We start from the raw sequence: 13,469 nt of genomic DNA on the forward strand, positions 1-13,469 counted from the left end.
GCAAGGAGTCACAAAGTCAAGGGTCCAAGAGTCAGGAAGCAAGGAGTAACAAAGTCAGGGGTCCGAGGATCAAGAAGCAAGGAGTAACGAAGTCAGGGGTCCGAGGATCAAGAAGCAAGGAGTAACGAAGTCAGGGGTCCGAGGATCAAGAAGCAAGGAGTCACGAAGTCAGGGTCCGAGGATCAAGAAGCAAGGAGTCACGAAGTCAGGGTCAGAGGATCAAGAGGCAAGGAGTCACGAAGTCAGGGTCCGAGGATCAAGAAGCAAGGAGTCACGAAGTCAGGGGTCCGAGGATCAAGAAGCAAGGAGTCACGAAGTCAGGGTCCGAGGATCAAGAAGCAAGGAGCCACGAAGTCAGGGTCAGAGGATCAAGAGGCAAGGAGCCAAACGCAGCAGGGCAGGGAACATGTTGCTGTGGCAAAGAGCCGAAGGGTAATGCTGACCTTATATCCCTTCCCGGCTCTTGCCACCAGGTGCTGTGAGTTACCAATTGGGCTCACCTGTGTGGCCGCGCCTTGCCTCTTCAGAACAAACTTAGGAAGGCCCCAGTCTTGTGGAGTCCTATCGGTCACAGGGTCTGGCTCCTGCACGCACACCTGACATTGTGGTTCTGAACTGGTGACCTACATAAGAAGAGCCCACTAGATCAGGCCAATGGCCCACCTAGTCCAGCATCTTGTTCTTACAGCGGTCACCCAGAAGCCCATTATGGGAAACTGTCGAGCAGGATCCAAGCACAAGGGCCCTCTCCCCTCCTGCAATTTCCAGCAAGTGGTATTCAGAAGCCACTGACCATGGAGGCAAAGCAGAGCCTTTGTGGCCTAGTCTCCTCTGCAAATTTGTCCAATCCTCTTTTAAAACCACCCAAGTTGGTAGCCATCATTGCCTCCTGTGGCAGAGAGTTCCACGGTTTTAACTATGTGCTACGTGGAATCTTCAGATTCCATGACCTGCGGAAGATCAGACGGGGGCTTCGCCCCAACGCTTACCGATCACCTTGGACAGGGGGTCAGGAGAGATTGCTCCTGGGCTGTCCTCCCCCAGCCAAGGAGGCCTCTTTGAACCAATTTAGTTCACATCATTCATTGCTCCCTGGCCTCTATGCCAGCTTTGCGAAGGGCAAAGGCACCCACTCTCCACGCTTCCGAACTCACCCTCGGGTGCCAAAGATCTGGGCCTCAGTGCACCTCGCAGTCGAGGAACCAGCCAAGGCGAGGCAGCAAATTGCAAAATTAAACAAACCGAGTGACTCATGTAGCCATCCATTATTTATGCTGGCATTGAATAATTCATCGGGGAGCCTCGGTTTCCTAAGCGCAGCCGCCGCCAATTTTTCCACTCTGTCGCACGAGCCCAGGGCCCCGGCCACAAGGCTGCCACAGGGGCATCAACAGGGTCCTCTCTCTGCTTCTCCCTGCGTGCGCATGGGAGCGGAAGCAACAGCAAAAGGGCACCTGCGCACTGCCAAACCGGGCTGGCCCGCGTACACGAGTTCCAGTGTGCCTGAGTGTTCCAGCGACGCAAAACAGCACGAGAGGGCAGCCAATTTTGTCGCACGGCGGCCGCGGCAGTGAGATTTGGACGGCCAATTGCCCGCGTCGGCAAGAGCGAGAAGGCAGAGTGTCACAATGCAAGTTGGCATCCAAGAACCCACTGAGCCGATCTGAAAACGATCCCAACCACTCCTCATGCGTAAAGGGCACAACTTGCCATACAGCTGGTTTACAGTTTAACTCTGCGCTGTGCGAAGGAGGACTTCCTTTCATCATTGTCCTGAATCTTCTAACATTCAGCTTTGTCACTTGTCGACGAGTTCCAGTGTTATGGGAGGGAGGAAACATTCCTCTATTCACTTTCTCCACGATGTGCATAATTCTATAGGCCTTTATCGTCACCTCTTCCTTGCCTTTTCTCTAAACCAAAAAGTCCCAAACACGGCCACCTTTCTTTCATAGAGGAGTTGCACCTGCAGCATGGAGATAAATCCCACTGGCCTACATTGCAGGGCTGGTTTTCAGGACTGGGGAGGTAACACATGAAAAAGGGTGCCAAATACTTCAAACCACCAGCACGGTGTAGTGGTTAGAGTGTCAGACTAAGACCCAGGAGGCCAGGGTTCGAATCCCGACTCTGCCACAAAGCTCACTGTTTGACCTTTGGCCAGCCACTCTTATCTCTCGGCTTAGCCTACCTCACAGGGCTGTTGTGGAGATTAAATGAGGAGGGAAAGAACCATGTATGCCACCTTGGTCTCCTTGGAGAAAGAGGTGGAACAGAAACACAATAAAATTTATATATTTATGTATGCTGTTTGCACGAGCTGTACAGGCGAGTCTTGGGAGAGGAGCTGTCCTTGGTACTGAAGATAGCATGTGACACCCCACCCACGCCTCTCTGCCCAGGCCATTTGCTTAGCACCTGCCCAAAGTGGGGCAGGAAGTGGAGAAGCTTTGGACAAGAGTCCATTCAGTAGATACAAGCACCAGCTGGGCATGTAGAAGGTCTCAGGCTGGCAGCATCTCCAAGTAAGACTCTCTCTCTGAGACCCACTGGATGGCTGGATGGTCTGACGCTTTGAGTTGCTAGAAGGCCCGTTTAAATCAGCCCCTTACTCAGAACTATGAGGACTAGGAACTTATTTTATTTCTAGAGGGGCAAAGCTCAGTGGCAGAAGGTCCCAGGCTCAACTTGCAGCCGTATCTCCAGGTGTGACCCACTCTGTCTCAGGCCCTGGCTGCCGGTCAGTGTAGACATTACTGAGCTCGGTGGGCCAGTGACCTGCCTCGATATATACAGCAGCTTTCTAGGTTCCTTCCCGGGAGAGGAATCTGGTTTGGGAGCCACCTGGCAGGTGGGCTTGACTGCTGTGTAGCTGAGATAGCCAACCTCACACAGAGACACACACAGATGTTTCAGGTTATAATTGCCACCGGTGCTTTGATCAAAAAGGCATGAACCAAAAGCCAGGAAGGCAACTAGCGAAAAGGCCTTGACCCAGCACATCAAGGATTGTCCATTTTTGCAAATGTGTGTGTGGGGGGGGAGCCCAAACCAGCCCCTATTTCAATGATCACCTTTTAACACCAGAATAGGCTGCTGGATCAGACCAGCGACCCATCTAATCCAGCATCTTGTTCCCACATTGGCTGACCAGCAGGGCTGGGCAATATATCGATACACCGCCGCAAACCGGTTTGAAGTCCATTATCGTGATATCGGTTTCATATTTTTTGACCTGGCAGCATATAATGAATCATCATATAATGAATGGGGGGGGGGGACCGTGAAGCCAGCCAATGCTTCTCTTGATTCCTGCAGCCCCCGTCGGCTCAGCTCTCCCCGGCCTCATGCAGGGAGCAGCAAATCACAAGAGAAACCGTTAGCATACAAATAAAAATAAAAAGTAGAGCCAGCCACTGCGTCTGCACAGCTCCACCCTTATTTCAGACATCGTAATATATCAGCATATTGCTGTTTAGCTGGTGATATATCACATTGTTGAAAACCAGATGTTGCCCAGCCCTACTGACTAAATGTCTGGGAGAAACCATCAAGTGCAACTCTCCCATCATGTGATTTCCAGCAACTGGTATTCAGAAACATTCCTGCCTCTGATTCTGGGCGCAGGGAATAGCCATTGTGGCTTGCAGCTGTCAATAGCCGTCCTCCCCCATGAATTGGCCTAAACCTCATTTTAAACCAGGGATCAGCAAACTTTTTCAGCAGGGGGCCAGTCCACTGTCCCTCAGACCTTGGGGGCAGACGGCGGACTATATTTTGAAAGAAGAAAAAAAGAACAAAATAACCCAGAGATGCATTTTAAATAAAAGCACACATTCTACTCAGGTAAAAACACACTGATTCCTGGACCGTTCGTGGGCCGGATTTAGAAGGCGATTGGGCCAGATCCAGCCCCCGGGCCTTAGTTTGCCTATCCATGTTTTAAACCACCCAAATTAGTGGGCATCCCTGCCTCCAGCGGGAACAAGTTCCATAATTTGACTACGTGCCCTGTGTAGAAGGACATCATTTTAACTGACCTAAATCTTGCAACACTCAGCTTCATTGTATGCCCACAAGTTTTAGAAGAGAGGGAGAAAACTCTTCTCCATTTTTCCCAGTCCACAATTTTATAAACTGTATTGCCTCCTCAGAGTCACTTTTCCTCTAAGCTAAGAAGCCCCAAATGCTGCAACCTTCCTTCACAGGGGAGTCCCCCCACCCCCTTGATATTTCCATTGCCCTTTTTGGAACCTTTTACAGCTCCACAATCTGCTGTGGATTAAACCACAGAGGCTTGCTGATCAGAAGGTCGGCGGTTCGAATCCCCGCGAAGGCATGAGCTCCCGTTGCTCAGTCCCTGCTCCTGCCAACCTAGCAATTCGAAAGCACGTCAAAGTGCAAGTAGATAAATAGGTACCGCTCCGGCGGGAAGGTAAACGGCGTTTCCGTGCGCTGCTCTGGTTCGCCAGAAGTGGCTCCATCATGCCGGCCACATGACCCGGAAGCTGTACGCCGGCTTCCTCGGCCAATAGTGTGAGATAAGCACCGCAACCCCAGAGTCGGTCACGACTGGACCTAACGGTCAGGGGTCCCTTTACCTTTTATCCAGAACTGCACACCACATTATTCCGAGTGAGGTATGGCATTACAACGCTGGCAGTTTTATTTTCAATTCCCTACCTAATTATCCCTAGCATGGATTTTGCCTTTTTCACTCTCCCTTCCCCAACCTGAAAGGAGAGGAATGCCTGTGCCAGAAGACACCCTCCCCCCTGCAAAAGCCCCCGGGCAGAAGCTGAGCCCCAGGGCCTCATGCTTTGCAAAGGCGGGATTCTTATCCCAAGAGGAGGAAGAGGTTCCTGCTCACAGCAGCTGGCCTCTGGGCATCAGAGCGGGGTCCCTGTCCTCTGCCCTCCCTCTCCTCTCTCCCATAACCCATCATGTGCCTCTCCAGGGGCTCAACTCACTTTCAGGCCAATGGTTGGAAGGCACAGAGGAGAGGCTCAATAGGTTTGGGGGCTCCAGAGCTCAGACAAAGGTCTGGGCAGAGGCCCAGTGCTCCATTTCTAAATGGGGGTTCAGACCTGCGTCAAATCCAGGCAATCCAAGCCAGGGGCCTGATTCTTTAGTTTGCAACACCTTGGGAGGAGGAGTTTTTCAGCAGCAAGGGGGAAGGCATTCTGCACATGCACAGAAGCCCTGCTGTTTTTTGTACTAGGACATGTTGTAGGGACTGATCTCAGTGCCGGAATAAGGGGTGGGCTACATCTCTGTGTGTGTGTGCCTGAGGCCCAAACAGGAGGCAGTGCTTGGTCATAAGAGTCACAGGATTCTAGAGCTGGAACAGACCCCCAGGGGTCATCTAGTCCAACCCCCTGCGATGCAGGAATCTCAACTGAAGCATCCACGGCAGATGGCCATCCAACCTCTGCTTAAAAACTTCCAAGGAAGGAGAGTCCACGGCCTCCCAAGGGAGACCATTCTGCAGTTGAGCAGCTCTGACGGACAGAAAGTTCTTCCCGATGTTTAGCCGGAATCTCCTTTCTTGTAGCTTGAAGCCGTGGGTTCGAGTCCTACCTTCCAGAGCAGAAGAAAACAAGCATTTGCTCCATTCAGTTTTGTCTCTTTTAAAGCTGGACAAGTTGGTGGCCATCACTGGATCTGGTGGGAAGGAGTTCCATAGTTTAACTACGTGCTGCGTGAAGAAGTCAAGAAGTTGCTCTTGGTGGTTAGCAATGTTGCAGCCTCGTAAGAATATACCAAGCTGCTTTGGATCAATTCTGAGCCCTGGTCTTGCCATCTCAGTGTTGCTTCTTTTCCAGAGTTCCAGGCAAGGGAGCCTTTCCCAGACGTACCTGGGACAGGTTTCCTATCCAGGGCTGGAACCAAGGGCTTATTGAATACTAAAGATGAGTAATGCTCCTTCCTTTTAAAAAGAAACCAAGATTCTAGTCCACATGTTTCTGAACAAAGAGCTGATTTGAAGAGGAACAGGGAAGGTGTGTTAAATTGGGGTCACACGTCTGGCCCACCTAACACAGGGTTGCCTACTCTGATTGGCAGTAGGTTTCAGGCGCAGGGGCCATTTCCAGCCCAGCCGGTGGAGGTGCTCCCAGGGACTGAGCCTTCAGCCTTCTGCATGCAAAGCACGTGTCCTGCCACCAAGTCACAGCGGCACTTTCCCAAAACGCAGCTCAAGCACCTCAGTCAGATGTTTGAAAAACTCCAATGAAGGGAGTCTGAGAGAACCCCTTTCCACTGCAGAACGACTCATTATAAGGCGGTTTCCTAGCTGGGCATCAAATTATCCAATTGGCCCAGGTGCCCTCTCTGCCTTAGAGGAACGTGGGAGGCTGCCTTCGACTGAGGGTCCTCCTAGCTCAGTATTGTCTGCACTGACTGGCAGCATCTCTCCAGGGTTCCAAGCACAGGGGACGTTCCCTGCCGTACCGGGAGATGCTTCTGGGGACTGATCCTGAGACCTTTCTCATGCAAAGCGGGTGCTTGACCACTGAACTGCACTCTCACACAGAGGACTAATTTAGCCAGCTAGCCCTGGTGATCATCTAATGTTTATTGGATGGATTTCCCCCCTACATTGATTTTTGAATTTATTGTTATTCACGTTTTATACTGTATTTTATGCTGTTTTCTGTTGCATCAATTAAGTGTTTTGAATTTGTTGTTAGCTGCCCTGAGCCCAGTTTTCTGAACCAGGAAGGGCGGGGTATAAATAAAAAATTATTTAGTGTTTATTATTTGGATGTCACACATACGTGTAAAGTCTCCCACCCAAAGGCAGGCCTCATAGCTCCTCTCTGCCCTTGGAACTTCAGGTGAGCTGAGGGACTCATCGCACCCACCTTTCCACTCACATCCAGGAACTGGCCAAAAGTTCAGGGGCTGGAGTAGATGACCCCTGGAGTTCCCTTCCAACTCTACAATTCTTTTTTTTTTTTTAATTAACATCTTTGTTGAATGTTTGAAAAGTACATAACGATATGTGCACCAGACATGGCGAGACGCAAACAAAAAAAGAGAAAGAGAAAGAGAGAAACAAGAACCCGTGCAGAAGGGAAAACAAAGGGGGGGGGGGGAAACTGTGTATTTCACAAGGTTGTTATTGTAGTTCACCTTGAATTACGGTATGTACCTGGCACATGGAACCTTACCAAAGGACACTATGAGTGGACTCTCTGTGCCCTTACCACAGCAAAAAGATGAAAAATAAACATGCAGCTCCCTTCTCCAGTTGGATAAAAGACTTATACAAACTCGCAACATAGGAACAACTTGCATATAAATGCAGACTTGCCATGGACAAATTCAACAATATTTGGAATCCATTCTTACAAATACAGTAGTACCTCTGGGTGTGAATGGGATCCGTTCCAGAGGCCCATTCACAAAATGAAAAGAACGCAACCCGCAGCGGCACATCTGCACACGTGTGGGTTGCGATTCGCCACTTCTGCGCATGCGCATGACATCATTTTGGGCGTTTGTGCATGCGCAAGTGGCGAAACCCAGAAGTAACCCTTTCCGGTACTTCCGGGTCGCCGCAGGACGCAACCTGAAAAAACGTAACATGAAGCAAACGTAACATGAGGTATAACTGCACTGTAATAGGTTAAGATCCGGTGAAGTAAAGGTAAAGGGACCCCTGACCATTAGATCCAGTCGTGGCCGACTCTGGGGTTGCGGCGCTCATCTTGCTTTACTGGCTGAGGGAGCCGGCGTACAGCTTCCGGGTCATGTGGCCAGCATGACGAAGCCGCTTCTGGCGAACCAGAGCAGCGCACGGAAACACTGTTTACCTTCCCGCCAGAGTGGTACCTACTTATCTACTTGCACTTTGACGTGCTTTCAAACTGCTAGGTTGGCAGGAGCAGAAGTATGACTCTACAATTCTGTGATAGGTGATCAGGAAGGAACTGTCTCTCTGCCCCCCGGAAGCTTCCCCATTTCCCCTTCCCTGAGTACGTGGCTTGGCTTGCTCACCCAGCAGCTCATTGGTTTTTGCGGGGGCCTCTCGCAGCAGCATTCTGGATTGTGCTGCCCTGTTTGCTGCCTTGCTATTCACATGGGGCAGTGTTTGGGGTGGGAGAGCTCTTGAGGGAAGGGCAGGGAGCCCTCCAGACACAAGGGCCCTGCGTGCCAACAAATGCTCCTTTCAGACCAGGACTGGCAAGCATGCCAGGCGGAGGCAAGCAAAGCGGGCACGGTGCCAGGAGGGACTCTGAGTGGCTCCTATTGTTTTGCAGCCGGGTGCCCAGGAGTCACGGGTCATGTGCCAAGGAGGGGGGCAGAGTCCTCAGTTCCAGAGACCAGCCTAGTGGTGGCAGAAACACACACATATAGGAACATAGGAAACCTGCTATATACACAGTCAGACCTTCACCTAGCTCACTATTGCCAGCACTGACTGGCAGCAACGGCTGTCCAGGATTTCAGGCAGGGGCCATTCAAAAGGCTGGGTGGACACCTGCTAAGGATGCTTTTGTTGTGATTCCTGCATTTCAGGGGGTTGGGACTAGATGAGCCTTGGGGGTCCTTTCCTACAATTCTTTGATTCTATTCTGGGAGATGCTGCCACCAGGGACTGAACCTGGGACCTTCTACATGCCAGACAGGTGCTCTGCTGCTGACCTCCGACACCTTCATCAAAGCTTAAGATTCTAGTCCTCATGTTTAACCAGAAACATAATGAGTCTGACCACTGGTTCAACTATACGGGGTAAGGACTGATAGAGGGGTCTCTCCCAGCCCTGCCTGGAGGTGCTAGGTGGAGGGGACTAAGCCCGATACCTTCTGCATGCCGAGCAGGTGCCCTGCCACTAAGCTGCAGCCTTTAAGATGTTGGTAGCTGGCTTGGAGGGACGCGGGTGGCACTGTGGGTTAAACCACAGAGCCTAGGATTTGCCGATCAGAAGGTCGGCAGTTCGAATCCCCCGCGACAGGGTGAGCTCCCGTTGCTCGGTCCCTGCTCCTGCCAACCTAGCAGTTCAAAAGCACCTCAAAGTGCAAGTAGATAAATAGGTACCACTCCAGTGGGAAGGTAAACGGCGTTTCTGTGCACTGCTCTGGTTTCGCCAGAAGCGGCTTAGTCATGCTGGCCACATGACCCAGAAGCTGTACGCCAGCTCCCTCGGCCAATAAAGCAAGATGAGTGCCGCAACCCCAGTCGGCCACGACTGGACCTAATGGTCAGGGGTCCCTTTACTTTTACCTTAGCTGCCTTAGACTGAGTTAGACCATGCAGTTCTGCATTGTCTGGCTGGCAGTGACTTTCCACCAGCAAGCTCCCCAACCCGCCCCACCCGGCAAAAGGCAAAATTTGCACTTACCGCAGGCTCCGGTGATAGACGGTTGTCTTGTCCACCCTGGAGATAGACAGACGGAGAAAGGGGAAACAGAAAAGACACGGGCAGATTAGTAACCAGGCAGGCATATCTCACCTTGTCACCAACAGTTAAAGACAGTTTTGCCTCTGTCAGAGCTTTCGGGGAAGGGTGACAAGGGTGGGTGGCCACATGATTCCTGACTGATATCTTTCTGAAAGTGTGCGTGTTTATGCATGTGTGTATATAATTCCATAAACTGGATACACCACTAGAATGCAAAAAAAAGGACTCAAAAAGAAAAATCAAGAAACATTCACAACCGTACTTTAAAATGTACAAAAAGTCAAAACACTAAAAACCAGGTTAAAAACCACCTCAGAATTTCTAAGCATCGAGACGGGCTTGCCTAAGTAATAATTATTATTTTTAAGCAGGAACCCCAAAAAAGCACAGTGAAGGCTGTGATGTCAATGGGCAGGGAGTTCCAAAGTTCCAAACAGTCGAGTTCTTACAATAATGATGAGGAGGAGGAGGAGGAGGAGGAGGATGATAATAATAATAATAATAATAATAATAATAATAATAATAATAATAATAATTTATTTGTACCCCGCTCATCTGGCTGGGTTTCCCCAGCCACTCTGGGCGGCTTCCACAAAGACCAAAAATACACTAATATGTCATACATTAAAAACTTCCCTGAACAGGGCTGCCTTAAGATGTCAGGTAGGTGTTTATCTGATGGGAGGGCGTTCCACAGGGCAGGCGCCACTACCGAGAAGGCCCTCTGCCTGGTTCCCTGTAGCTTTGCTTCTCACAATGAGGGAACCACCAGAAGGCCCTCAGAGCTGGACCTCAGTGTCCAGGCAGAACGATGGGGGTGGAGAACGCTCCTTCAGGTATACTGGACCGAGGCCGTTTAGGGCTTTAAAGGTCAGCACCAACACTTTGAATTGTGCTTGGAAACGTACTGGGAGCCAATGTAGGTCTTTCAAGACCGGTGTTATGTGGTCTCGGCGCTGCTCCCAGTCACCAGTCTAGCTGCTGCATTCCGGATTAGTTGTAGTTTCCGGGTCACCTTCAAAGGTAGCCCCACATAGAGCGCATTGCAGCAGTCCAAGCGGGAGATACAAATGTGGAGCGGGTATTTTGTGGCACCTGGAACAGGGCCAGTTCCACTGATCGAAGCAATCGAGTGGACGAAAACGAATTACCTGCAATTTCATAGGTAAACAGGTCTCAAGTTGTACGGGGCTATATGATTGCCCCCCGTTATTCTCCCCATCTGCACGCAGTCCTGGGTTTTCATTGGGAGGAAATGCAGTGTGTGAACAGGTGAGAATACCGGAAGAGCTCAGCAGCAGCTGGATCAGGCCAAAAGCAGCCCATCTTAGTCCAGCATGAGCACCAAGTGCCTGGTCCACACAGGACCACCTGGAGAGACAGTGTGGCATAGTGGTTAGAGCGTCAGATTAGGACCCGGGAGAGACCAGGGGTTCAAATCCTTGCGGAGCTCAGTTGGTTAGAGCATGATGCTGATAATGCCAAGGGTGCAGGTTCAATCTCCACATGGGACAGCTGCATTGCAGGGGGCTGGACTAGATGATGCTCTGGGTCACTTCCAACTCTAAATAGACCTGGACAGTCTTTTCAGAAAGGGGGTGAAATATACTCGGAGTCGAGAGTGGATTTCATGCTCTTTATTCAGCTCATAGTGGTGAGGAGGAATGGAAGTTCCCCCAGAATGTCTGCTTTATGTACATTATTTACACAATGGGCCCCACGTGATTGGCTGATTCCGGGATTCTCCTGTAGGCCAATCAGGTTGCGGATTCTGTTCCACCTGGAGCTGGATTGGGTGGCTCCTGTGGACCAATCAGACTGCTGCATTCTGGATCCTATTGTTCTAGGACCAATCAGACTGCTGCCTTTTGGATCCTATTCAACTCACTACATAACAGTTCCACTGTTTAACTCTGCACTGAGCCAAGAAGTACTTTCTCTTATCTGTCCTGAATTTAGACCTGCAGTAGAGCTTTCCAAACTTTTAATATTGGTCACACGCTTTTTAGCATAGCTGTCAACAGCTGTCAAGAAGTTCCCTTATTCCGAATAGGATTCCTCGCAAGAAAAGGGAAAAGATGACAGCTCTGCTTTTTTAGACGTGCATCATTTCACGACGCGGCGGTTCACTTTTACTAGCAAACCGGAGGTTAAACCTGCCCCTTTCCAGCCCCGTGAGGAGCACGGAGACACATTTTGGAAAGCTCTGGCCTACTGTTTACAAATTCTGCTCCTCCCCGGCCTCTCCTCACCTTCAACTCCCCCCCCCCTTCCCACCACCAAAAACAGCCACAACCCCAAAGTGGGCCAAATGTGAGCAGCAGCAACTGAAAAACAAGGCTTGTTTTGGGATTCTCCCTGCGCCGTCCAAAACCTGTCTGTCTGGCTGGAGAACCGGTTGCTGTGTTTGGGGTTGACACAAGGCTTGTGCAGCAAGTCTTGTGCAGCAGGTCACTTCGTCACCAGAGAGAGAGGTCAAGCCAGCATCGCCCACAGCTCCTCTAGCCCCCCCAGGGGACAAAAGAAGCCCCCATCCCCTATGCCCTCATGCAGCCATTTTAGGGGCCAGCAGCCCCTAGTCTGCAATGAACAGGAGGATGGGCGGTGGTGGCCTCAGGCGGCCTCTCAGTCGTTGGGAGAGGGAGTTTGGGAGCTTCCCTGAATGAGATGGTTGGCCAGCAACACTTTTTTGCCTGATTCATCAGGTTCCTATGGAAAGGGACACATTTGTGGAACCTATGCTAGTGAGATGGAAGCTCCATGTGCAGAGGCAGTCTACCTCTGATAACAAGGACACAACAACAACAAAACAGTCCTCTCTCCCCCCCCCCCCAACCTTGTGCTCTGCTTGGGGGCTTCCACATGGCTGACCACTGTTGGAACCAGGAAGCTGGGCTGGGGAGGCCTTTGGGAAGGGCCTTCTCGGTAGTGGCGCCCACCCTGTGGAACCAGATGTCAAAGAGAAAAATAATTACCAAACTTTTAGAAGACGTCTGAAGGCAGCCCTGTTTAGGGAAGCTTTTAATGTTTAATAGGTTATTGTATTTTAGTGTTTTGTTGGAAGCCGCCCAGAGTGGCTGGGGAAACCCAGCCAGATGGGTGGGGTATAAATTTTTTATTATTATTATTATTATTATTATTATTATTATTATTATTATTATTATTATTATTTATTATTATTATTATTATTATTATTATTATTATTATTATTATTATCCATCAGAGACGCCTGGGTTAGCCATGATGCTTCCAAATAGAGCCTCACTTTATGGTTGCAGTCTACCTCCGAACGCCAGCCGCTAAGGGACAGGGAGGGAAAAACAGGGGAGGGCTGTTGCCTTCACACCCCACTGGATGTCCACTCCTGGAAACAAGAGACTGGGGCTAAATGGACCCTCTTTAGCTGAACTGACAATGGCTTGTTCCATGTTCTTAATCAATTGCCTGCGGGACCTTTTAGCATCCAGACCGGCTGATTCCAGCTTTGAAGTCAGTTTCAGGAGCCAAAGTCTGGAGTAGGTCAGCAATAAAAGACCCGGAGTCAGTGAAGTTAACTCTTTATTCAAAGGAAGCAAAACAGTGCAGGCCTGGTGAGCACAGTAGATCTTGCCCCAGTGAGGCAGTTTCCCACAGCTCTCCAAGACTACTACTCCCTTGGGTACTTCCCAAGCAATCTCAGGCTCCTTCATCTTGCATCTCCTCGCTCTGCCTTCTTCGTTTCTCTATGCGTTCCGAAAGACCAGTGGGAAATGGAACTGATCTCAGCAGGGGTGGGAGACCCCCTGGCTTCTTCAGCAGCCTGCCTCATGGTCCCCTCCTCTCCAGCCTCTGCTACTGCCTCTGTCTCTGGACTGCTCTCTGCCACAGCCTCTTCCTGCTCACTAAACCCTGTTACGTCTGCAGTTTCTGACACCTCCTCCTCCCTGTCTTCCCCTGTGACCACTCATCATTGCCCCATCACCAAACCACCGGCTCTGAGCCTTCTTCCCTGGGGGTTCCCCACCTGATGCATCCAGCCAGCCCATGACAGCCAGCAAATCCAAAAAGGACAAAAAATCA

General features: G+C 50.5%; 1 protein-coding gene across 4 annotated transcripts in view; it reads right to left on the bottom strand.

The window, feature by feature from the left end:
• RAP1GAP (RAP1 GTPase activating protein) overlaps window positions 1-13,469 on the bottom strand; it is a 107,586-nt gene that overhangs the window by 75,241 nt on the left and 18,876 nt on the right. For all 4 annotated transcript variants that reach the window (XM_083750201.1, XM_083750199.1, XM_083750198.1 and 1 more), the window contains exon 2: window positions 9,351-9,386. Coding sequence is in view for 3 of the 4 variants with exons in the window: in XM_083750199.1 (XP_083606325.1) it covers window positions 9,351-9,386 (36 nt within the window). In the remaining variant the exon portion in view is untranslated. The remainder of the gene's footprint in view (window positions 1-9,350; window positions 9,387-13,469) is intronic.

Source organism: Podarcis gaigeae (genome assembly GCF_964106915.1).
Source record: "Podarcis gaigeae genome assembly, chromosome: 8".
Taxonomy (NCBI): domain Eukaryota; kingdom Metazoa; phylum Chordata; class Lepidosauria; order Squamata; family Lacertidae; genus Podarcis; species Podarcis gaigeae.